This window comes from Heliangelus exortis, chromosome Z (assembly GCF_036169615.1).
Source record: "Heliangelus exortis chromosome Z, bHelExo1.hap1, whole genome shotgun sequence".
NCBI lineage: Eukaryota > Metazoa > Chordata > Aves > Apodiformes > Trochilidae > Heliangelus > Heliangelus exortis.
The window spans coordinates 70,729,438-70,756,806 of NC_092454.1; the positions used below are offsets into that span (position 1 = coordinate 70,729,438).

The following is a 27,369-nucleotide window of genomic DNA, read 5'->3' on the forward strand; positions in this document are numbered from 1 at the left end:
GTACAGCTTAAAATCAAATTCCAAGGTTTATTGTGGTTCCCAGTCTTCAGACAATTCAGCATTTCCTGTTGCCCTGGTATTTACTGCTAGCCAGTCATGGTCTCATTTCTTTAGCTAAGGTTCTCAGAGGGAGTTCAATCTTAGCAATATGTTAAAACTAAGTAGTCTCTTAAAGCACAAGGAGACAGTTCACTTGGTATGGTGGAGAACATAAAAAGGCAAACTGAAACTGGAGATGCTGGCAAAAATACAAGTGAAATGCAGCTGAGAGGTGAAGTATTCAAAATCTAGCTCCCACTAACTTCATCCCAGTCTCATTGGTGATTACTTTCAAGAAAAATATCAGCCATATATGCCTCACATGTGTCTTTTGAGGGATTGCATCACAGGGGTTTTCCAAATTGCAGAAAGTTCTTTTAGAAACCAGTGCAGGTGTAGATATAAAGCCACAGAATGGTGATGGACTTACCACTAGCAGCAATTCAATCATCTTTTATGGAGGAAGATGGGTTGGGGTTCATGACACATTATAATTCTCTTACACTTGCAAAACAAGTAAGAATAAAAAAAATAAATAAGCAAACCAAACCAAAACAAGCCTCAAATGAGCATCCTTGACTTCCAGTTTCTTTGGCTTTTTAATTTCTCATGTAAACCTGAAAATTTAATTGTTCATACCTGCATACAAGTAAAAATTTCAATAACTTTTGCAGACAGTCAAACCACATCCATGTGCATAGTTTTTCCTTAACTCACCTGTTTCTGTGAGCAAAGGACAGAATTATTTAATTACAAGTATCAGTTTTTGTTCACAAACATGAGTGTAAACATTACTGCTACATGCACTGGACTGGTACCCAAGAGATTGTCCAGAGGTATAGCAGATGTTGGAGGGGAAAAAAGCACTTCTCTTAAGTTGGCCAGAATGACAACTCAGTGAAGCTTGGACTTAAACTAAAACAAGTAACCTTTGAAATGGGGAAAACTGGAAGTTATTAGGCATGACAGAATACAATTTTTGAAGTTCATAAACAAATCTCTCCCTGCCCACTGTGTCCTGACAGAAGCTGGTCAGGCTGGTTTTCAAGCACAGCTTTAGTCAGGCTTTAGCCTGGATTTTCAACTGAAGCAAACTACAGAGCACTTGTTCTTAGAACACTTCAGTCATGCCTGAAAACTGTCTGCTTCTTACACTGTTAAGAGCTCTTTTCTTTCTGAGAATCCCTGCAGTTTTTTGAAGTATCTTTTTTTCTTTCTTTCTTTCTTTTTCTTTTTTTTTTTGGTCAGAGTTATTTATTTATCCAAGGAAAGAATGATCTTGCCTTTACGTCAGGAAGTCCCAGAAGATGAATTCATTTTCCTCTTTAAATTCCTCTATGGCAAACAAACTGAGCACAGGAGAACCACATGTACCATGACTTTTAAAATTATTGACATATACTGCTACTTGGTATGATATCTCACAGCAGAAAAATGCTAAGCTGAGTGTGTTCACAAATAAATCTATCTATAACAAATAACGAAAAAAGGTAGTCCAGCAAAATTCCTTTATAGAAAAAAAAAAAAAAAAAAAAAAAAAAAAAGCCAAATACTTCTATCTCCTGTACAGTCTGGCCCAAGGCAGAGGTTTTTTATCCAAAGATTTTTTTATCCACCAGCCCAGGTTGCTCCAAGCCCCATCCAGCCTGGGCTAAGACACTGCCAGGGATGGGACAGCCACAGCTTCTCTGGGAAACCTGGGCCAGGGGCTCAGCACCCTCCTAATATCTAAGATAAATTTCCCCTCTTTCAGTTTGGAACCATTTCACCTCATCCTATCACTTCATGCCCTTTTAAAATGTGTCCTGTCCCCCCCCATCTTTCCTGTACTAAACTGTAGATTATACCCTGGTGAATATTTGGTGTTCCATAGCATGCACGGAAATCCAAGGTGATAAGAAAAATTTGCTTGGAAGTCTTCTTCAGGACTGAAAGTTTGAGTGATAAAGGCCACCAAAGATTTCTTAAATAAGTTTTATCTCATAAGAGTAGGTGGGAGGATGGGGACACCCAAGGCTCAGGGCTCAACCTGAGTCAAAATATAAGACATAATAATTCATTATGCATTGTCCAGATACTTGTTCAAAGTTCATTTGTTTGGATGCTGCTGTAAGGATAAAATCTTCCTGAAGCACCTTTCCAGACACCACTTTAGGTTAAGCTTTATTTCAAGGCTATGGACCCTACCACTTCTAATTATTTACTGGCTACACTCATAAGGAGAACCCCATAGGCCTTAATTATTTGTTAGTGACTGAGTTTTGCTCAAACACAAACTGGACTGGTGCAATGAGGGCTCAGTCAGACAAAATACTGGAGGTGCTTTGAGTCTCACAAAGTTGAGTAACTCTTTTACTGCTGGCACATATTCTGGGCATATATTCCTTGCATGATAACTGTTCCCTAGAATGGACCCCTCCTTTCTTAAGCCCAAGGACTTGTTCCAGTAACAAGTCCCAGTAACAGGAATTTTTTAGCTTGAGTGAGCTAATTTCTGTCCAAGTATTTGGATAAAGACTTCTATGTCCCCCTTCTACTATTAGTTCAGAAGTGCTGAATGTAGGCCTGAATTTTAGAACATGCTTGAAACACCAGACTTTTACAAGGAGGAATAGCTAAGAAAATAGCTAAGAATAGCCATGAAAGTCATCCAGGGATCTTAATTGAACTGTCATACATGCTAAGAGGAAGAAGTTAGCATAATGAATTGAAGTAGAATTCCTACCCCCTAATTCCTGGGCTTTGCTTTATACCCTGGACTTCAAAGTGTCCCTGGATAGTCCTCTCCCTCCAGCTTCTGCTTCCTGTTATCCCAATTTTCCCACTTCCTTTCTCCTCAGTTTCCTGGCAAACCATCTTAGATTTTGAAGCTTTTTCAAATGGTTGATGGTAGCTCTCAGCACAGAATGGCACTTGGACACCTGGATGCAATGCCAAATGCTGCTCAGACCTCTCAGTTGAGTCAGTGGGTGGAAAAAAACCTGCATGATTCTGTGATTTCTTTCCCTGGCTTTTCTCAACATTCACCAAGTTAACCCATGCTGAACTCTGAGCTCCTGCAGGAAAAATGTTTGTGGTGAACCAGAGCTACTTGGGTCATGTCTACACGCACCACAATATAGACTTTCATATATCTGTATATGTATATTTATTTTTCTGGGCAAATTACCCTACTTCCCTGACCTTTAGCACTAGTTATGTGAATACAAAGCTTGGCCTTTTTGTACTCTGTACTTGTGCTTTATTTTCTGCTTTGTTTTCTACACTCCTTTGTTATTTCCAATGCAGCTGCCTAATGTGCTACCCACTGCTAAGGATTATTTAAAAATAACTCACTGCTAAGTGTGATGGCTTTAATTACCTCGTCTTTATCCCTCATTACCAACATGTGTTTCCAGCAGAGGAAAAACAGTTGGGGGTGGGGGCAGGGTCTTGAGTACTTTTTATATCTTGGCAAATATTTACTGTTACTGTTAAGCAAATGTTAGCACATCAGAAACAGGGATAATCCTGTTGTATAATAATAATATGTTGTGCTTTTAAAGCATTAAAATAGAGAAAGATAAATTCTGGATGATTCAAGTGATGGAATTTTTGAAAAATGAGCGAGGAAAAATATTTGTTATTAAGGTTAAATTGCCTATCACTGCTCAACTCTGACAAATCAGGGTGGTTTTAAAGGATTGAAAGGACAGGTTGTTATGGGTGGAATCTGCATCCACTGGTGGTTTGGGGGACTGATCCTTCAAACGCGTTCAAATGAGGGGATTTTTGTGCCAAACCAAAACTCTAGACACTTCTCTGAAGCCTGAGTGACATTATGGCAAGAATAAGAGAGAACAGGATGGGGGCTTGCATTCCTGCCACTGGCAGCTTTTAAAAGCTGTATTTCCTTTCAGGCTGTGCAAGAAATTAGCAAGATAGTCCCTCCTACTATATGATCTTTAATTAGCAGAATACCACCTACTGCTACTAAAAAAGTACATTCTTGGTTTAATCCATCTTCCAGAAGCTTAGAAAAGCCTTCATCTGATTTGCAGGAAATGTTAAAATAAGCAGTAGTGAGATCAATATGAGAAATTTGCTCTGGCTATTTCATTGGTGCTGACATTCTGTTTATCATAAGTATATATATCTAGCCTCTTGTATTTGATCTTCCTAAAAAGAGGTGAAAAATGCTTATTTTAAATTATATTTTGTTTTTAATGTCACTGCAGGATTGTTCTTCATTACGTTGATTTTGTGCTCACATTTTAGTAATTTGAAGAACGTGGTCATTGACTGTGTTTGGAGCTGTGTTTTGGAAGGCAAAACTTTTGCCTGCACTGTGTAAAATGTGCCTCAGTGAACTGTGCCGAGGTGCATCTGAGAAAAAGGAACACAGATTTATTTCTATTAGTTGTATTACATTTAATTGTCAGCATGGTTTATACAGAGCCAGTATTGGCATTGAATTGAAGTTGTAGAGCATCCTTATTCTGCCCATTTATGATATTACAACAAAATAGATCTAAATAAAAATTTTAAAATAAATAAATAAATAAATAAGATGTGTTCATAGTAAATACTGCTTTGAAGTGGGGAAAAAAAAAATCTTTTTCATGACATACTTTTACAAGACACGCATGTTATTTTTCATTCCAAAGGGCAGGACTGTGAGCATGAACTTCATTTATTTTTGACAGTTTACACATGGAAACAACTCCTTTTTCAGCCAGATCTATTTTAAAGTTCTTGGCTTAAAGGGTGGGAGAAAAAAGTAAGCTAATTAGGAGTCTGCCCTAATGGTGATGAAAGGGAATAAATTTCTTGCGTGTGAGAAACTGTAACAAATACTAAACAGTAAAATACAAAAAAATAACAGTAATAATAGATCATGGTTTCAAATAATAATTCCTTAATAGCTGATCTTCATGAGGAAGTAGCCTTAGATGTAAACAGGAGCAAGATAATTAACTGAAATCGGACATATAACTCCTTAAATAATTTTCAAATTGCAGTGTTAGCAGGAACCCTGCTTCAAGAGATTTCTACCAGGTTTCAAGCAGGTTTCTATCAGTTTATTTTCCTGGTCAAATGCTGAAGGCTGCAAGTCTGCTGGGACTTCTGCCTGGGGACTGCAGAGCTTCCAGTGCCCTGTAAGCCTAAATGCTTTAATTGCATTAATGCAGTGCTTCTTCTAGGTACTTGCTGCTTCTCCTTTGGTAATCAGTGCTTCTTTAGTATTTTTTTTCACATGAGGGGACAAAAAAAACCTAAAAGCATATAAAATCGCTCATAGAAATTTCCAGAGGATGGTATAATGAGAGGACTGAATCACAGTGGGCCCTGTTCTAAAACAGCAGCAGATGACATTTTGGGTTTTTCATTATAGAAAAGCATTGCTTAGGCATTTCATTTTTCCTCTTTTTCCCAACTGTTTAGCTCTACAGTTACAGCAGCAGTAAGAAAACAAGGAAATTGTTTTTCTGCTTTATTATGCAACCAGTCTGGTTTATTGACAAGGCTGCTGCTGCTGCACAGACTGACTCAAACTGAACCTTCTGAAGATCCCATCCTCTGCTGTTTCAAAACAGCATCTTGGCACTTCTTCATTCTTTGTTCATGGTGAGCAGGATTTTCCCCACTGTTCTTTGTCATTCGTAGTTAATCTGTGAGTACCTCCACTAACAAATAGTGAGCTACTCATCATGAATTTTGATATGTGAGTAAAAGTGATAGGGTCAGATTTCTAGCAGCAGTTACCCCTCTTGTGGATTTCTCTTTCATAAAATAGCTGCGACTATCTGTCCAAATGCAAGCAAGAATGAGCAAGCCTGGGCTTGATTTCTGAGAGTTTTAAGTTCTGCTGCTTTCTGAATTTGTATTTCTTAATCAAAATGATCCATGTTTTCATAACCTTTTTTCCTTCCTTCTTCTCATCTTCCTCTTACTCTCTTTGCTTTTTCTTTTGCTTTCTAGAGGAAAGAAACTAATTGAAAACTAAACAATGCCAAAGGGTCAACTGCCACATTATCACTTCATAAAATCTGGAAAAACTGTTATTAAACTCCTTTGCATTTCATTTGAAACATCCAGTAAAAGAATTTGTTTCCCCATGTTTAATTATATACGAAATGAAAGGAAGGGGCTTGTCTCTGAACTCATTTGTGAGAGGTTTAGGCTGATTTGAATTCATCAAACACAAACAAAACTCATTTTTGTTCATGCCAGACAAGGTCCAGGGCAGTGTTATGGGCAGTAAGAAATTTCTTAGGTTGTTCATTTTCCCATCAAGTACAGCAATGAATCAAAGGGGTTCACTCCAGCTCTGTTGTGCTTTTAGGAGTAGAATTTGATTACTCAAAATGTTGACTTGTTTTGCAGCTGTACTGGACTCTGTGACCCAGCTTTTTTGGTTCATCTGAGATCTCCTTGTATTGACCCATAAGCAGATGATGGTCAGTGTTCCAGACAAAATCCCCTTTCCTTTTGAGAAAAAAATGGTTAAACAAGAACAAAAGCAACAAAATTGTATAATCTTTGAGCTGTGGCTATAGGGAAAGCATATTTATTTTTTACTTCCCCAAAATGCCATAGATATATACAACCTTCCACAAAAAAATTGTTCTGCTGACATTATAGGCTGAAAAGAGGCTTTTTTTCTTTGATTCCAGTTCTTGCCCCCGTCTCTTAGGTAAGTAGTGTAGATGGAACCAGTAACCTTTTACATTTGGACAGCAAAATTTGAAAAGTTGTCAACAGGGATCAAGACCACATCTAAATGTAGGATACCCTGTGAAATACTTAGTGGAAATTCATGGCCATGGGTTTCTGAAGAAATAGGACTTCATACAAAGGTGCAAAAACTCATAGAATCACCAAATGATCCGGGTTGAAAGGAACCTTAAACACCACTTATTTCCAACCCCCTGCCATGGGCAGGGACACCTCCCACCAGCCCAGGTTGTCCCCAGTCCCATCCAACATGGGCTGAGACACTTCCAGGGATGGGGCAGCCACAGCTTCCCTGGGAAACCTGGGACAGGGGCTCAGCATCCTCACACCAAAGAATTTCTTCTTCATATCTCATCTAAATCTCTCTGTTTTTGCAGTCTAAAACTGTTCCCCTTGTCCTATCACTTCATGCCCTTGTAAAAAGTCCCCCTCCAGCTTTCCTCTACCCCCCATGGGGTACTGGAAGTGCCTGTAGTGTGAGATGAGCTTGCAGTTCCAACCACACAGGTGATTTTGGGGGCAGTTTTTGCACAGGGGCCGTTCCACCTCTTTGCTTGGTGCCCACCTCCTTTCCCAGGTTCTGGTTCCATGGTGGCAGGTGAAGAAAAAAATATACAAAAAAACCTCTCAAACAAACAAAAACATAACAAAAAAACAGCCAAACTTCAAGCAGCAAGCAGCAGTCCATCACCTGGGGGGCAACAAGGGTGCTCTGCAGCTTCACCCTGCAGGAAAGGCAGAGGCATCTCCGTCGATAACGGGGCAGTGGGGTTCAGGCTGGCCTCTCCTCAAGCTCACAAATTTAGTTTTGTTTGGGTTTTTTTTCTTGGTGGCTTTTTTTTTTTTTCAAGCTGCTTTTGTTGAGGGGGGTGGAGGGAAGAAAGAAAGCCGTACTTCCTCCAGAGCAGTTTCCGCTCTGCGCCGTGTCCTGCACACGCTGTACCCAGAGCTGAGTCTGCTTGCAAAACAAGGAGGGGGGAAGGAGGAAAAGAAAAAAAAAAAAGAAAAAAACCACACCCTGAAACCCTGCACAAGCAGAACTCCATGTCTTGCAAAACCTCTGTTAACATCCAGAGTTGGAGATTTTTTTTCTTTCTTTTTTTTTTTTTTTTGGCAGTGAGAATCGAGACAAAGTTTTGAAAAAAAAATCGTCACTAATATCAGGAAGGGTTGCCTGTGCTGTGGTTCACTTATCAGCAAGAACATTTATTTATATTACTGTTCTTTCCTTATCAGTAACAACACCAACATGAGCTTATGTTAGAAATTCAGCACACACTGTATTGTTTAATATTTAAAAAAAAAAAAAAAAAAGGAGATAAATCTTCATAAATACTGTGCATTGTATTGTATTACACTTTGAATTTGGTTTACTATAAATTTTCCTAGCTTTCCTAAACATCTTGTATTACTGATAGGAAACCTACTTACTTTTAGCAAATTTACTTTGTAAATTACAGAAAGATTTTTTATTTTACTTTCAGTACTAGAAGCAACAGGAACTGACAATTAAATAGCTTTAGATGAATATCATGCAGAGAAAACTGTACTATTTACAACTGTTCTGTCAGTCACCTTAAATATCAGAGTTGCTTTACACATAGCAGATAATTCTTTGAGACTGGAGCCTGCTAAAATTAGGAAAAAATTGCTTTGTAAAATATAACTCCAACAGAGTGCCAGTTCTAAAGAGATTTGTGTAATCATCAGGCACCCTCTAATTTCAGCACTGTCAGTATTTAGGATTCAATTGGTTGCATTTAGAACTCAATTCTCACAGCTGTCTGCATTTTTCATGGAAAGAAATAGGCAAAATATTTCTAGTAAGATGATGTAAATACTTCTATTAAATCTTGACCTGTCTCATTAGAAATCTTCACTGTGTAATGAACACATTTCTGAGGGTTTTTTTTCCCAACAAAACCAGAATTTGAGCTATTTAAATAATCTGTACAGCATTTTAAGAAACTCAGGATTCAGTTTAAAAACTGATAAAGTCTGTGTAATTTGACATGAGTTGACCAGGCAGTTTGTTTGCAAGTCATTTAAAATAAATTAATTAAATAAATAAATAAGTGAAGTGGACAGGGATTTTCCAAAGAATATCAAAGAGCTGGTGGGCAACCACATCCTGCCAAGGTGATGCCAGTGGGCTGTGGGCTGTGTCATGCCTCTTGGAAAAGTCCATCAACTTTCTTTGGCTGTTAAAAACCAGTGCTTCTTTCACTTCACCATAAGGCCATGTATTGGAGTTACCTGATACAAAGATAAATCAGAGAGGTTTCTTGTGGTTGTTTTGAACTACCCTCATGTTACAGAGAGGGCCAAAATAAAAATGAAATGAAATGAAACGAAATGCAATGCAATGCAATGCAATGCAATGCAATGCAATGCAATGCAATGCAATGCAATAAAATAAAATAAAATAAAATAAAATAAAATAAAATAAAATAAAATAAAATAAAATAAAATAAAATATCTATTTCCTGAGAGGAAGGTCTTGCTAAAAGAAACCCATGCATATTGTAGACTCATCAAAACATGAAGCCATGGCACACTGCAGTCGGCCTCCACTCCTCTAACAACCTCTCTGGTCTGCCAAATGTAACTTAGAGAACCTTAGGGCAGCTGTGATTTTTGCTGACCAGTGTGAAATTGACCTTCTCTTCTCCTGTAGGAAAATCAGCCTTGTTGTAGAGGAGGTTGCTCAGTGTGCTCACACAAATGTTTCTGGAGCACTGGATCATGGAAGGGGATATTGGGTATTCCAGAGCCAGGATGCCAGTGTGCTCTGCTTCCAGTGTTTGATTTGTCCAAGCCTTGTCACTTCTTTTAAAGCTTGCCATGGGCCCAAGGTTATCCTGCACAATGAGCTGTTAGAATGCAGAGTTCATCTGACCTTTAATGCTCAGCCTTAGCTGCCATGGCGTTTTGAGTCTTATTTTTATCAAGGCATACACAGCTTTGTGCAGTGATGCTGGCAGCCAGATGTTTGTTTCAAACAAATCGTGTTTTTACAGTTATAGGTGAGGGATGTAGAAAACTAATTTTATTATCATGAACACTATTATCATTAGCATCATCATAATTAGATATTTTTAAAAGAATGGAAACCTAATTTATTTTTTCATAACTTAAATCTGACTATCACAGCATGAACTTAGTGTAATAAATCCATATTTCAGTCTATTTTATTAGCTGACATTAATTTAATATAAACACTGTAATAGGACTCCAAGGAGATACATTCTAATAACCATCACTTGGGTTACTATGGAAGTTTGATCTTACCCCCTGTAAGTCAAAACAAAGGAAAAAAAAAATACTGGTGTATCACATTTTAGGACCAACTTAAAATGCTATAAGGGTCCTGCTTCTCTTCCACTGCTGGATGTCACCCATTACCCAAAATCAGTAGCTTAACTAGAACTAAGGAGGTTACTACTTGTCACTTCTGAAAATATTTTAAATCATGGAATAACACCTCAATTTTCAAACATTCATGCCAAAGAGTTTCAAGGGGTGATACTTGGCCCAAAGGTTAAGAGGCACAGACTGGTTCTCCTTTACATTTATTGAAATCTTGCCAACAGCCAAAACCCCACAGCACCTTGTTTTATATCTTCTCTTCTCCCTGCAAAGAGTCTTTGTATATTGGTTTATGGTTTGTTTATCTTTTTTTTTTTTTTTTCAAATCAGAGTATTTGAGTGTCTGAAACAACTCAAGGGCTGGATTGGCAGCAACCAGGGGAGTATTTTTATAAGAATGCAACTGAGGGTATGTGTGCTGTGCCCTTGCAGGTGGCACATGGGTATTTCTGAGAGACTGGATTGGGTCTGGCTGAGATGGAGTTAACTTTTCCCCATAGCAACCCTTGCAGTGCTGTGCTGTGCATTGGTGGATAGAAAGGTGCTGATAACACCCCAGTGTTGTGGATGCTGCTGAGCAGTGCTCTAACAGCATCAAGACTCAATGTCTCTCCAACATTCACCCTTCACCAGGATCTTGGGATGGAACAGAGCCAGGGCAGCTCACCCAAACTGACCAAAGGGGCATTCCATGCCATATGTTGCCTGCTTAATAATAAAGCTAAGAGAAAAGAGGAGGGGAATTTGTTATTATCATGTTTGTCCTTCACAGCAGCTGCTACATCACCCAGCAATGGAAAGTAGAGAGAGTAGAGGATAAATCTTTTGTTTCCCTTTGCTTCCATTTGTTTTTGATTTATTCAGCTGCCTCTATCTTGATGCACAAGTTTGTTCCATCCTGTGTCCTCCCCACACCATCTCTGGAGGTGTCCTGCTGAGGACAGGAAGTGATGGAGTGGAATAGTGGGTGTCAACTGGTGTCAACCCATCAGAGAATCCCAAGCCTTAGAGTAGGGTTGGAGTAGCATTGATAGACTGCAGAGTCAAATCTGATGTGCTTTCATCAGTAGTGACTTTTGGGCCTGGACATTGCTTTGAGAATACCTAATTGAAGGGATGCAAAATAGAGCTAAGAATTTTGGGTGGTAAGAGGATACAAACTTGACCATAGATCCATAGATCTTCATTTGTCAGTGTGGATGTTGACCACTAGGTCAGTACAGAGAGCAGGAATTTTTCCCTAGATCCTCATTTCTCTTTTTCAGTTACTCAAGCAGGTATATTGTGCCAACAATGTACCAAGATTAGGTTGAAAAATGTTTTTTTTTCTAGCTATATTTACATATAAATGCATCCATAGAGACAGAAAGATCTGATTGCCTAAGCACTGTCCTGGAAGCTTTAATTCCCTATTGTTCTTTTTGCACCTTTTTTTTGACCTGGAACTAACATCTTCAAAAGCCTTATGAGAATGATTTAATATAATTAAGTTTTCTTTCTCCACTGCAAATTGTAATTGTAATCTTAATAACCTATACTTAATGTATAATAAGTGTAAATGATAGAAGTATTTCTTAATACTATCATTTGCAAACTATTTTATTAGTCAGAGCACACTTGAAACCAAGGATTGCTTTCTGAAAGCTTAGTGGGGAAAAATAATGCTTAGAATACAAGCAAATGTTCACTGATGGGTTGTTTTAAAGTTCTCTTGGTGTCATATGCATAGCTTTAGAGAGAGATAGTCTAAGAAGTAGAACGATGCAAGACATATTAGCAGTGAAAATAAACATTATTGGTAAAGATTATTTTGAGTAATGGGCAAAGTATATTCTGCACTGTTAGGCTGGAGCTACATGTGTGTTTTTTCATTAGAAAGACCACTTTTCCAACTATTAAGTTTGGATTGTTCGATATTTTGATTATGGTTGTGAAACAACTAACTTATCACCAGAGCCATTGGCAGGCAGCATCCTTGTAAAATACAAAAAAAAAAAAATGTAAATAAAGTATATGTCAGGAATGTTCTCTGGATAGGTTCAGGGATCCTGTGCATGGGCATAGTTTTCATTTTTCAGTAAAGGAAGAAAAGGGGAGAAAATAAAGGCAAGGTGAGTCAGGGAAAGAAAAGGGGTAGAATTAAGGAATTACCTACAGTGGGTAAAAGGAAGCTCAACTGATCTCTGTTTCCCGTTCTGGGCCTGACTGTACATTGCCTGGGAAAAGTTCAAGAAGTGTTCCCTGAAAGAGAAAGTTTTTTTCAACATTAAAAACAACTCAGGGGCTTCATTGGAAAGAATGGTTCAAACACAGAAACAAGAGCTGAATAACATCTTCCAGCATAGGGCAGATGCTATAACTACATTTATAAATTTTTTCCTCGAGCATTAATTTCTCAGTTTGAAGTTACTGTTCTAGTTTGAATTGGGATCATCTTTTAAGAGACTTATCCCTGATCCTTGTGGATCTGCAACATACAGCTAATCTCCTCTATGACTACTCTGACATCCATCAGACAGTCTTGGTATAATTTAAGCCCCTTGGCTTGTGTCTTCCAGCAAGAAAAATGTTTTACAACGCAGAGAATTTATTCTACTTTGACTTTTTGCCGAATTCTAGTTTACCAACATATGTCCCTTCTCTTCAGAGAAAAAAACAAACCAAAAACAAAAACAAAACACCAAACAAACTAAAAATCAAAGCCCACCCAAAACAACTCCCTCAAATCAAAATAAATTAAAACTATTTTTTTAAAGTCTTTTTAGAGTGGAACACATTTATAAGACCACTGCTAGCTTTCACTGCTCTACGGTGAATTTTCTTTAGTTGATTCATGTTTTTGCAATGTGCCAAAACCAGACCCAGCTTGCCACTGAGATTTTTTGTAAGAGTGATTAAAGCAGAATGGTTACTTCATATGTGTTGCAGCATATACTGCAACATATATACATCCAAGTATGACATCTACATCACTGGATCAGCACAAATTTACAACTCATGTTCTGCATAATATGTTCCATAGTAATTTCTGGGTTATTTTCTGCAGACTAAAGAACTAGACAATGAGTGTGGTAGATGTATGGTAGATTTTACATTTGCTTTTCCTGTCTTTCATCTCACTGTGTAATTCAAATGGTGCCAAAAGTTTTCAAGTGCATTTATAACCCAAGCCTATAACCTCATGAGAAAATAAAAAAGTTTATCTGATGTAGTCTGTTGTCCAGAAAAGCACCTTGAATTTTGCTTTTTAATTCTTTATAATCTGGGTGTTTTATCTTGTCTTATATTTGTTTGTAATGTTAGTTTGCAATTACTCCATATTGGGAGCAATGTTAGTACATATCTAGTCATCCTAAATTTCCCTATACATTTGAACACATATTGAGAAAGGCAGTCAACAGACTATAGTCTCAGAGAAATTCTTCATAATTCTTAGGTGAAACTTAGGTGAAACTTTATAGTGTCCTTCCAATAATGGACTGGAAAATACCACATTTGACTCATACAATACAAGCCTTGGTGAAGACATTTCCATCCAGATTTACACAGCATAAAGCTGGGAAAGAAGAACACTGAATGTCAGTTATAATTTGTAATGTTATTGACATCTGAGATCTATTTGGAAAAAGTAAGTACAGTATTCAGTGGGGACATATGGAAAGGATTGCATCTTGCCAAGAATAATTAGCTATGCAAAAATAGGATGGGGAATAACTGTCTGTTTACCAGTTCTTCATAAAAAGATCTCATGTGTATTGTCGATAATCAGCTGGGCATGAGTCAACAACTTTGTGCTGTGGCACAAAAGGCAAGCATGGTATTGGCCTCTATATAGAGCAACTTGGTCTTGAGGACACATAAAGTCCTTCTGCTGAAATCTTGCACTGGGGTGAAATTATTTTAAAGGTGCTGGGCCCCAAAATTTCAGAATAACATTAGTGAACTGGTGTAACCAGTGGTGGCAGCAAGGGTTGTATATATAAAATATGCTTGGAAAGACTGGAAGACCTAGGATTATTCAGTTAAAAGAAGACTGGAGGGGAAAACCCTAGAAATTGACAGATAAATAAATGTTGCAGAAATCAAGACAAAATTCTGTTTCACACATTGGCAGTGGCTGTGCTGAGATACAGAGGACTAAGAAAGGGTTAAGGCTATCACTGGGAAATGGTGGCTAAAGGTAAAATGTGTGTCTTGGAGAGGTTGTGTGTTCTTCATCAGGCTAGACAGATATCAGGCATCAGGGATGTAGGGTGTGGTGTAGAGAAAAGCCTTTTTACTAGAGGAAAATTTTTTTTAGTTCTCTGCAACAATGCAGTTCCTGTTAGCAAAAGGTTCACATGGACAGCAAGTGACTTCAAAACATTTTCAAATTCTCACTCATATTGAACCATCCTGTTAGCTGCATCCATGACACTATCAGAGTCGGGTAGCAAGGTGGCATCTGCTACACATACACACATATTTTGCTTGGGTTGCAGTCTTCCTATCTGCAGTTACTCAGCTCAAAAAAACACTCCAAAGAAATGCTATTCCAGCTTCCATTGCCCAAGGCAGCCATAAAGCACATTTGGTTGGGCCACTCTTGAATTTGGTCTTCTACTGTGTTGTAAAAAATCTGAAGTCTGAATTTTCAGGGTGTTGTGCAATCTGTTAACAGTGGGCTGCATGAAGTGGAATGAAGAGTTTGGGTCTCAACCTGTGTGCCTTTGGTGATGTGAATTTTTGTATAATCTTGTAAAAATCTGCAATCTTACCTACTCTGGAAACAGAAATTTCTCTGGTTTGAATGTGGATTGAATTTCCTCAGAAACTAATGAATAACGTCTCAAGTGTTCAAGCGTTACCCATTTTAAGTTTAGCATACCATTTCCATCTGGTTTTTTTCATGTTAGTTCATAGAAACATAAGTTGTTGGTTTTTGTTTTTTGGTGGTTTTGTTTTTGTTTTATTTTTCTTAACAACACATGCAACAAAATTGTCCCTGTCAGAGGAGTGGAAAACAAAACACAGTGCAAACGTTAGTCTTGTTGCTTGGTGTATTTATGGAAAGTTACTACTGCTGCAGTAAAAACCAAAGAAGAATTTACCTCTATGATATGTTCAGGTTGAGAAATTCATCAGGTTCAGGAAGGTTTGACACTGGAAAATCCAACACAGATATCTACTCTGAGGTTGTGTCCTTCCTGCAATCTGTCTCAAGCAGTTTCTCAAATCAGCATTTTGAGCAACCTGGTCTAGTGGAAGGTGTCCTTGCTTATGGCAGGAGGATCAGAACTAGGTGTTCTTTAAGGTCCTTTCAAACCCAAAGCATTTTGTGATTCTATGATCCTACGAAGACAGGCTGAGAGAGTTAGGGTTGTTCAGAGAAGGCTATGAGGAAACCTTAGAGAATCTTCCAGCATCTGAAGGGGCTTCAGGAAAGCTGGGGAGGGACACTGGACAAGGACATGGAATGGTAGGATGAAGAGAAATGGTTCCAAACTGAATTATTTAGATGAGATATTAGAAAGAGATTCTTTGCCCTGAGGGTGGTGAGGTATTTGCCCAGAGAAGCTCCCCAGAAGCTTCCCCATCCCTGACAGTGTTGAAGGCCAAGTTGGATGGGGTTTGGAGCATCCTGGTCTAGCTAAAGGTGTCCCTGTCCATGAAGAGGGTTTGGTCTGAATGATCTTTAAGGTCCCTTCCAGCCCAAACTGTTTGGTGAGCCTATGAGTCTATTAGCATGCAGTTTTAAAGTAACTGAGGGTTATTTTTTGTTTGCTTTAAAACACTGTGCTTTATAGCTCGGTGGCTTATGATCCACTGTGGTTTCACTGACTTGATTCTACTACCATCATGGTAGATGTCCATGTGCATAAAACTGAAAACATGTGCACTCCTGAATCATGTGTGACTTATCCATGGACTGAGTCTCTAGCTTAGTGCCAAGGGAACTAAAATACTGCAGTATAACCTGGACACTTATAGTTTGGGGTTTATGCCTCACTGCAAAAAGGTGCAAAGGTTTTTGGTATAAAGAACAGCAGTATTACAAAACAAGAAGAAGACTGTAACAAGGGACCAGAGGGAGCAGGATAACCTCCTGGAAGTTACTGCCCTAGACATAGGTCAACACAGGAGCAATTTGTCAGCTGAGATTGCAAAAAAACTTATAGAAGAGAACTGAGTTTATTGGTGATTCTGACATTCAGTGCAAGAGATCAAATTTTCCCAGAGGGTTATACTTATCCACTGTGTCGAAATGAAAAGACTAAATCTCCCTCCTGTTGAAAACCCACAGTGCTTTCAAAAGAAGGTTGATTATCAAGTTGTTAAGCTGCCCAGACTGCCTGAAGCAATTAATAAATATCATCTAGGGTGAGTTCAGAAAAGAAAGAAATGTTATTTTTCGGTAAGTTGCCTAGATACAGGTCATACACAATTTGCTGCAGATAATTTGTCAGATTACAAACTTTATAGCAGCTAACTATTTGCAAAAAAACATTTCCATTGTGTGGCCTTCTCTGCCCTTAGTAGGAAATTGTTGATTGAGCATGTTCTAAGTGAAGTGCTAACCCAAAGGTAACGTGCACTTTCTTCAGAACAAAGCCAGGATCAGGAACAGAGCAAGTTGCTTTCTTTTTAAAAAAGCCCAGTATGTGTGAAAATCTAGAATCTAGAATCTAGCCCAGCTTTCCTATTTTCATTTTTTACCATTGTCTCGTCTACTTTGTGAAGAATTTGCTAGGTAAGCACGAATAAGCCATACAAGCTTTGCCTTTTGTTATTTTATCATAGGTACACAGGTCTCTTTCTCTAAATGGAGGTGGTGAAATACCAATACCAATACCAATAAGTGCGAACTCACATGTCTGACCATTTCCTTTTACTTTCCTGGTGTAACAATGCTCAATATGAGGAAACTCACATGGTGCCACAACTCTGTTCTCTGTGCCAGGCTGCCTGCCAACCTGCTGTGCCTGGTTGTGCCTCTTGAAGCTCAAGAGTTGTCAAGCTTCAGGCCCAAGGCTTACATGACAATAATGAAAATTAAAGTACAATTTCTAATAGAAACAACTATAACAGTAATAATTTAGGTCCAGCTCTGGAGAGAAACTCACACAACAAGTAAAAGTCAAAAGGTTAGCTTCCTGCTGACAAAACCAAATGAGAACACCAGGTATTTGATAATACCACACTAGGACAAGGGCACTTTCAATTTTTTTGTTAAATTTAACTTTCAGTAGATATAGGATGCATTTGAAGGAGACTGTCCTAAGAATTCAAGGTATAGCAATAACAAAATGAAACTGTCTTCAACACAATGATCTATGCTAAATCTTTCTTGCTTGGAAGGGGAAAAAAAATATCTGTCAGTCCTTTCATTGAATATCTTCCTGAATTTTTATTGCTGATTTGCTTAGCAATGTTGCCTGTCTAGGTTTTTTTACACCTATTAAGAAAAAAAATTTAAAGATGTAGTTGTGCTAACAAACAATGCTAGTGCACACCTTGGCAGCTGTTTTCCTTATTTCCTGTAAAAGCACTGAGAAAAATAAAGCCCTTCAGTATCTTATGCAGCTGGAATACTTCTCCAGATTTTAGGAAATGTTATGCTTTAAAAGATCAGAGACTTTACAAAGGGTCAGATAAACATGCTTCACCCTTTGAGAAAAAAGCAAGGCTAGCAATCCTTTTTTATAGATTAATAGGGGGGGAAGAAAAGGGAAAAAACCACCAAAACAAAAAAACACAACCAAAGCCAGGATAAATCCCTTATTCTGGGTGGGAGAAGGTACCATATTGTATATGGTTTTCTGAGATTATATTTTTTTCCAAAGGGAAGATGATGTTGTTTGTTACTTTGAATGTCCTAATCTCTTTGTGTTTGTTGTATTAGTTTAGATTGATTTAACATCTCCTGTAGTTCTCAATAGAGAAAAAAATAACAACTTATATATTAAAGCTCTTTCTCATCATTCTTCCCTGAGGAAAAAAAAAATGTATTAGTGCTTTATATTGAAGGAGAAAACCCTTATATAGTTTCTATATATATGGGTTTTTTTCCAGTCTAAAAGTATTAAGATGTCATTGCATACTAGTATGGAATTATGTCCTAGAGAAGACACATAATAAAGGCAAATATTTCTAAAAATATTTCTACCTATTTTTATAGAATTTTATCAGATACAGATCTATAGAGGGATTTGGATAACTTGTTTAATTGCCTCATAAATTGGAAAAAAAAATATTGCAAGTTAGAATCAATTCAGATAATATTTACAGCAAAAGTGACACTGTCAATGGAGTGGAAGTTGAGAAGCTACCAGAGGGGGTCTTGCAGATAAGGGAAAGAAATCAATTTATCTAGGAGCAATAAAAAGAGAATCAGCTGGTAGGAATATCTTACTCTATGTTACTGTCAAGGTTACCAGAAAAAATTATGGTAATCAGGCATCTGAACAAAATCAGTGGTCAGAACACAGTGGTCAAAACAGCACTAAGGATGAACCCTCCAGTCACATCAGAAAAGTCAAAGACAAAAATAGAGGCAGCTTGGAACAAAAGCTGAACAGCTGTCTTTTCCATGCTAGAAGATATGTAAACTGGCAACAAAACTTCTCAAAACAGATAAAAATATATATATTTTTGTAATAGAAAATGATGCTAGGAAGTCACAGAAAGGTCAGTCTCTGAAGAAGCTGGTAGTCTTTGGTTTTTCATGTCCCCATCGCCCCTTTGTTGTCCCCAGAGCAGGTATTTCAGCTGGTATCTGTATTTTTCTGGGGGGTTCTTGGGGTTGTTTTTTTGAGTGATGTTTTTTTTTTTTGTTTGGGGGGGGGGGTTTTTTGGGTGGATTTTTTGTATTGTTTTGTTTTGTTGGGTTTTTTTCCTGATACTTTGATTCAAAACAAACAAAAAAAGAAATAGAAAAATAACTTTATATTATACACAATGGCTCTGTCATTCATGGATTAAAGACTTCCTTTACAAAGGGTAGTGCCTTGTTTTATTAAAAAAAAAAATAAAAATACTTCCATGAAGGCTCTACTGCAGGACATAATGCTCTGCCTTAAACAGGATTTGTAGTTCATTAGTCCACATTAGTGTTTCTTTTTTGAAAGCAGCTGTGCTCTGGAACATCAGCTTCTTTTTGAGACATTCTGTCTCTGATCCTGTCACCCAGGAACGTGAGACATTGTAGTTCCATGTGACAAATGGGTCATGGGAATGCCATATTAAAAATGTGCCCCTGGTGTCAAATACAATAAATGGTTTTAGTAGGTCTCTATAATGATATCCTACATGCTGGTCAGCGTAAAAAATATATATATTTCAATATATACCATTACTCTTCTATAAGTGAATAAAACTCAGAAGCAAGTAGTGTTTTTCATTAAATTGCTCACCATTGCTTTCAAGAAAAGGACCCTAAGTAAGCTCTGTCAGTTAATAAGTAAGTAAGTTAGTAAGGCATTGTGTATTTCTTTTCCACATAATTTTTCAGTGTCTTTTTTAGACCAAGTACTTGGTGGTATCAGTAACAGTGACCCATCTCTGTGTGTTTTCATTTGTATGCAGGTTTCATTCACATAAGGCAGCACTCACCAACAAACTTTCAAAACATTCAGATTGTTTTTAAGAGCTCTGAAATAGAAAAATGTATCAAATTGATACATTTGAATTGAAAAAATTGCAGGTTTACAAACATAAATATGATTTTATAGAAGTGTATAGTTGTGCTAGGATTTTTGGCTTCAATAAAATCATGAAAAGCATCATATGTTGTGGTAATGAGCCAGCCTGTCTTAATGCTAAGTCTCAGTGCAAAAGAGAGTTGGACAGAATATACAAAGCCCAACAAGGGACCACCAAGATGAATAAGGGACTTGAGAGCCTTTCCTATGAAAAGAGAATTGTGTCTGTTCAGCCTGGACAATAGGAGACTCACGGGGATCTTATAAATGTGTATAAATATCTGAAAGGAGGTTGTGAAGAGGATGGAGCCAGGGTCTTTTCAATGGCTCCCAGTGACAGCACAAGAGGCCATGGGCACACACTGAAAGGGAGAACACTCCATCTGAATATCAGGAGACACTTTTTCACTGTGAAAGTGACAGACACTGGCATAAGTTGCCCAGAAAGGTCATGGAATCCCCATCCTTGGATATTAAATAAACACTGACACGCTCTTGGGCAACCAGCTATATGTAGTTAGGTGCAGGTGACCTCCAGTGGTGCCTTTCTACCTCAAACTTTCTGTGATTCTGTGAAACAAACATCTTTAATTGTATAAAGAGAGTTCCTGTTTCTCACTTACAGTCAGTGATGCTCTCAGGTGGTACCTCAGCTTGCTGTCTGACTGAGCCTGTATCCTCTGAAGACAGTGGCAGAAGGTATCTAGGTTCTACAGGAAATGATTTAGGGATTCTCTGGGTGCACTGAATTGATGCTTTGGAAAAGCTAACAGGAATATAACCTTGACTTGCTTGTACAAAGTACACATGCCTACCTAAGCAAACCTGGCATTAATATTAGATACCACAAGTAAAACACCTACCCAGACACTTCTCAACTGCCTGTTCCACCAGCACTGACACTCAGATTTTTTAGCAGACCTGACCTGACCTGACAAAGAGAAGGGCTGGGTAAGTTACACCCTCTTGGTAGGGACAGCAGTGACTGCATACTCTCTAGACATGCTGACTCCCAAGATGTCCCTTGGGCTGCTCCATTGTGCGTCATCTCTAGAGTAGGTCAGTGGCTGTAAAGCACACACAGTTCTCCAGGGAGCTGACAGAAACCCCTGCTCTCTCATACCACTGAGAGCCCTCTTAAATTATCATCTCCATATCCTTCAAGTCTTCGTCACACATGCATAATCTGACCCTTTTTCAGGAATAACTAAAGTTCCTGTCGCATCTTTGTAAGTAATTATAACTTTAATAAGTGGAAAGGGTAAGGAAAGAGAGGCCAATTTAAAAAAAAAATTAAAAAACATAGGGAGGGAGGGAGTATTTGGCTTCAGTGTGCAAGTGACATGCAATTTCCAACAACTTGAGGAGGAATAGTTATCTTGCTTTTAAGACTTCTTCATTTATTTTAAAAATATAGTTCGCAGAACTTAATTTGTGGTTTCAGGAGCTAAGTATAGAAAATTGCATACTGCCCTTTTATACTTTGGTGACTAAGAGTGATCACATTAAATGAATATAGCATACATGGAGTTTATTAAAATATAATTTGTTCCATTGCAACAGTTAAAATCTCTCCAAACTTGGTTAGCCTAAAATAGAACATGAATGCTTTTAAGGTGCAAATGATATATTCTGTAAGAATTTTTGAGTAGATAAAGATCCAGCTGAGAGCAATGCATCAAGTAACCTATCGGGGTTACTCTGGGAACAGATTTAAAGATTTATTTGTGGTTTGTAAAGTAAATTCCTCAAAAACATTTGGTCTTGAGATTTCACTCGCAGCAGTTCAGGCTGTCTTTTACGTTCACCAACAGCATTTTTTCCCCATTTTTTTTTTTTTTTCTACCAGGTGCTTCATTCCAAATGCCTATGCTGCTCTCTTCACTGCTGCTCTGGTGCCATTAATGTGCTTGGTCGTGGTTTTCGTGGTGTTCATCCATGCCTACCAGGTGACCCCACAATGGAAAGCATACGATGATATTTTCAGAGGAAGGACGAATGCTGCAGGTACAGTTTGTAGGCTACCCCTACGTGAACAGGTTGGGTTTCCAGAAGAGTACAGACTCTTCTCACCAGTTAAAAAAAACCCTTCTAGAAACACCTATCCTAGAACCCACAGTTTGGTAGATAACCAACACACCCATTTCATATTAAGCGTGCTAGCGGTCCCTTTGAAGTCAATCAAAGTATTTAAATATTGAAAGAATGTCCCTCAAAGTATCTTAATGAGGAAAGGATGTCCCTCAAAGTATTTTAATGATGAAAGGATATCCCAGGGGGCTGCCCAGGAGGAGTGAGGGTCCTCTGCTCAGCCCCAGGTGATGGGCACAGCTGCTGCTTGCCCTTGTGTTTTGCAGTATATTTGGTAGCTGCAGAGTCAGGCACCAGCTTTGTGTTGGAGTGTTTGGGGTTAAGGCCTCTCTTTTAAATGCCCTGGTGCTGCTCACAGCTGAAACGTGCTTGAAAGAAAAGATCTGTCTCATTCAAAACAGGAAGTATCAGTCGGCCTCTGTCAGAACAATCTCAAACACAATAATGTTCCCAAAATAAAGTTGCGGCGGTTTAGACCGGTGGCATGAAAACAGGAGGCTCAGTGGGAACCTTGGAGTATTTCTTTTGTTTTCATGGTATTTTTTGAGGAAAAAACCCATAAAAATCCTAGTTTTATAAACAATTGCAAATCTGTAGATTTTGTTAGAAGTGCACCTATGTTCTCCCTCTACTGCACGCAGCCAGCTAGATTTTATAAACTTGTGAAAGATTCATCCAGAATTTCTCTCAATTCACTAAGCATCATCTGAACTTAAAAGGGACAGTAGAGTATTAAAAGATTTTGCTAAGTAGTCCAGTGCATGTTAGTGTTCTGAGATATAAAGAGCATCTGTCTTGCTCAAATGGTCAATCAAATTTGCACTGGTGGTTGTATCACAAGATAAAGAGTTGTGGGGATTTTTTTAACATTGGAGTTATAGAAAACAAATATTTGTTATCTGGACATTTCTTGAAATATTCATTCTTTCTTAGTGACAAAATTTCAGCTTGATTTAGATCTCTTCAAATTTGGATAAGGTCTGATAAGCATGGGTTGTATGATACTCACGTCCATAGTCATACTTTACCCTTCTGTTTATGGTACAAAAAGGGACTGCCTGGAGTAATCACATAGGTGGCCCCTCATACAGCCTTGAAAAATACCATTTGTTTTTTTATAATTAACTTTATTTTTTAGTATTTCTAAGGATGGAGATTGCATATGCATAATTTGAAGGTTAAGGCTCGTCTCAGGGCAGTCATACCAAAGAAAAAAAATATACTGATTATTGAAATAATACCATTAATAATCTCAGCATGCAAAACACAAGGTGGATAGAGGTCATTTTAGAGAAGAGATGCCTGATGAGGTTTATAGTGCCTGAGGCAGCGTAAAGGCTCTCTGTGTAGTTGTGTTTACAGTGTAAGAGTCCAGGAAGAAAAGCTGGAGATTTCTGTAGTTTGTAACATTGCCTATAACTATGTAAGATGACACTAAGTGTTAACTATAGGCTTTCGTAGTCAGACTTTCTGACAATTTCCTCCCTGAAATTAGTGATGGTGGTAGTAGAATTTTAATAAATCTGTATTATATAAATTATGTAAATGTAATTTATATAAAATACATCATAATGAGTGCTTTATGGTATATTGTTCTTGCAAAGAAATATACAAAAGCAACTTGCAGTGGTGAGACCCTCTAGCACTTTTAAATTTTGAATCTTACCATGTGGCCCAGTCTTTGAAGAACTTCACGCCACTGTTCATAGGAATTTGGTGAGACCTACTCCTGCTTTACTGCTGTCATTGTAGCCACCTTGGAGGATGCTGTGGGAAACAACAATTCTCAGAAAGGCAAAGTTTCCTGCAATCAGCTGCATGATGATATTTTGTTTCTGCAACAGAGAGAGGATCCTGGATGACACCCTCATTGAGTTCTGGCTTTGGTCTTACAGAGTTTCTTTCAGTTTGATCCAATACCAGAGTAAAGGTGGAAGTTCAGTCACCTACAACAATGAATTTCTACCATAAAAAAATTTTCACCAATCTCCATACAGGTTTGGTACCCACACTTCCCCACTTCAAACATTATGGTAGGTAATGGAAAAAATAAAAATAACAAAAAGCACTGCTTTGAAACCTATGTGATCTCCATTAGTTACACTTTCTAGAAAGGGGATAAAATTCCACGTGGATGACACTGCTAAGAATTCTGACATATTAAGTGTAGAGAGGTGTAAAAACAGACAAAAATATTTTAAAATACACTTCTACTTTTATTAAGAAGCAAAAAGTACTTTTTTTCCAGGGAGCAAAAAGTACTACAGAAAGGAACAAGTTCCATACATCAACATGTAATTACCATTTATACACAGGTATTCATTCAAAGAATTATTTGCATGTGAATGTTCAAACTAGTGCTCTTTATTCCCCTTTCTGGAAGTCATTGATTTAGAAGACAGTTAAAATTGCAGGGTGGTAAATATGACCTTGTGTGGATTCTGCAATAATTTATGCAAAACACTACTGGATGTTGTCAATAAAAATAAACCAGGGAGGCCACTGGCTTTTGAATTACCATAAACCATAAAAAAGAATAAAATATTCTTGGGTATGAAGATTTTATAGGGAAAAAAATGCTATCTGGCTTCTACATATACATTCTTCTGTAAATTTCATAGATTATAGGAAAATCCTCTTAAACCATAGCTGGTAATGCCAAAGTTCTGTATTTCTGGTTTCTACTTGAGGAATTCTATTACTAACTTTATTAGAAATTTAATGAGTATAGAAACAGAGGAGTTTATTTTCCTTGGTAGTGTACACTGGGGTTTTCTCAAATATATTGAACATAGAAGTGGCTAAATTAAATATTTGCATAAAAGTTTTTCCTTTTTTCCTCTCTTTTTTCCTCTCTCTTTTTTTTTCCTCTCTTTTCTTCTATTGTTGGAAAACTCTGGAACCTACCTTACAAAGAAGTTTCGTCTTGCTCTATGAAGAATCAAAGAATCATGGAATGGTTGAGTTGGAAGGGACCCTTAAAAATCACCTAGTCCCACCTCCCAGCCATGGGTAGGGACACCTTCCACTAAACCAGACTGCTTGAAACCCCACACAGCCTGGTGTTCAACACTCCTGAAGATGAGACATTCATGATTTTAAACAACCTATTCCCATGAGTATCCCCTACCCTCACTGTAAAAGCTTTATTCCATTTACCCATTCTAAATCTACTCTCTTTCAGTGTAAAACCATTGCCTCTTGTCCTGTTACTGCAGGACCCGGTGAAAAGTCTTTGTCTTTTTCATAAGAGGTTTTTTTTAAATACTAAAAGGCCACACTAGGCTCTCCCTTCTCTTCTCCAAGCTGAATCACTCAACTGTCTCATCCTTTCCTCACAGCAGAGGTTTTCCAGCCCTCTGGTCATTTTTGTGGCCTCTAGACCCCCTCTGATAGCTCCACGCCTGTCATGTTTTTTGGGGACCACAGAAGTGGACACAGTACTCCAGGTAGGGTGCCCCCAGAGAGAAGCAGAGCAGGAGAATCACCTCCCTTGACCTGCTGGCCACACTGATGGTGATGCAGCCCAGGATGAGATTGGATTTCTGGGCTGCAAGTGCAAATTGCTGGCTCATATCCATCTTTTCATCTGGCAGTATCCCCAAGTCCTCCTCTGCAGGAATGCTTTCAATGCCCTTCATCTCCAATCTGCAGCAATCTGTATCTCCAGTAGTTGCTATATTATATGTGCTATATTATAGCTCTATATTGCTACTGGTTTTTGCCCCACCCTGGGTCCAGGATCATGCATATGGTCTTTGGAACTTCACAAGGTCCTTGTGGGACCACTTCTCAAGCCTGTCAAGGTCCCTCTGGGTGACATCCTGTCCCTCAAGCATATCAACCACAGCACTCATCTTGGTGCCACCTGCAGATTTGCTGAGGGTGCACTCATGTCATTAATAAGTATTTTTTAACAGTTCTGTTCCTAGCACTGACCCCCGAAAGACATCACTCATTACTCATCTGCATCTGGACATTGAGACATTGACTGCAGTTCTCTGGATGTGGCCATCCAGCCAATTCCTTTTCTGTCAAACCCATGTCTCTCCAATTTAGTGACAAGGATGTTGTGTAGGACAATTAGAGAAGTCAAAATAGATCAAATCAGTTTTTCTTCCCTTATCTACCAATGCAGTCACTCCTACATAAAGGATTCTAACATCTTCCCAAGCTTCAGTAGCAGTACAGTCTTTTGCTATTTTGTTCTGTCTGTAGGAGCAGTACTGTTTGCTTTACCTAAGGGGTAGAAGGGGATGCCACATATTTTTTTATTAAGAGCAGAATAACGATGCTGTGTTTCACCATTTATATCTAAGAGAAAAAAATTGCCCCTTGGTAATGCAAAGAGAATCTGTACAAGGTTAAAGAGTTTCTTAGAAAAATATAGGATATAATTGAGGGTTTACATGTGTTTATACACATATGTTAATTTTTACCTCCTTTGTATTGTTTTTGTTTTGGTTTCTTTTTTGTTTTTGTTTTTTTATTATTTTTTTTTTTAGTTTTACCCCCTTTTCTGTCATGTATATGTTCTTCCTAGTCCTCTAGATTTATCCTGAATAGTCTTCAGTAGTCATGTACCTCTGTATCCTCTTCTGGCACTTTCCAGGGCTTTCAAGAAAACAGCATAGCACAACAGCTGGGCCATGCTGTTCCAGGCAGTTTTTTTCCAGGAAAGTTCTGCTTTTAATATTTGTTTCCTTTGACAGTGATCTGTGGTCTTCCCAGAAATTTTATTATAAACTTTTGTTACTCCTGAGATATCACTGCAAAATGACATGATTAAAGCAAGGTTGTAGTGGAGAATAAACACTAATAAGAAGAATTTGACAAACCCTGTATGTACAAACCCAATATGTACATTTCTCATTGGCCTTTGTGAAACAACAAATCTGTTAGGTTACCCTCTCATGTTCTTTTTTGTTGTTCTGTTACTTGTCTTGTTGTTTTACTTTGTGATTGATATATGGCTTAGGTGAGTGAATTTTCCTCAACAGTAGAAGGCTAGAAGGAAAGGAATGGGAGAGTCAAGAATTAACTTTCTCTCAGAGCAGGCAGCTCTCCTACCTGAAAAGAGGATGATGGATATTGTGAAAGATGATTTACATAGAATGTCAACTCTATCTCTAGCCAATTCTTTCACAGATTTGCATTGATTTTGCTAGAAAAGACACTCCAGTTTGAACTGATTGAATTTGCCAACAGTTCAGCAAACATTTGGGTTCACTGATTATTCTGCTATATATAGAAAGTAACTTCACAAAAGTTAGCCTTGACAGGAGCCAAATCAGAGGTATGCACTGGATAAACAGCCTGGGGTGAGCTAATATATATGTTTGCAACAAGAAAGACTGTTCTTGCAGGAAATCAGGTGGTGAACAGCAGGGTGGTTTTATTTGGCTGAAATAACAGGGGGGGTGAAACATGAAACATAAGAGATGATTATTTTAGCTTGACAGTCCTGATGTGC

At 38.1% G+C, this 27,369-nt stretch overlaps 1 protein-coding gene across 4 annotated transcripts in view; it reads left to right on the top strand.

The window, feature by feature from the left end:
• Window positions 1-27,369, top strand: part of ADGRV1 (adhesion G protein-coupled receptor V1) — a 275,863-nt gene that overhangs the window by 198,510 nt on the left and 49,984 nt on the right. For all 4 annotated transcript variants that reach the window (XM_071731307.1, XM_071731308.1, XM_071731311.1 and 1 more), the window contains one exon: window positions 21,655-21,812. In XM_071731307.1, coding sequence (XP_071587408.1) covers window positions 21,655-21,812 — 158 coding nt within the window. The remainder of the gene's footprint in view (window positions 1-21,654; window positions 21,813-27,369) is intronic.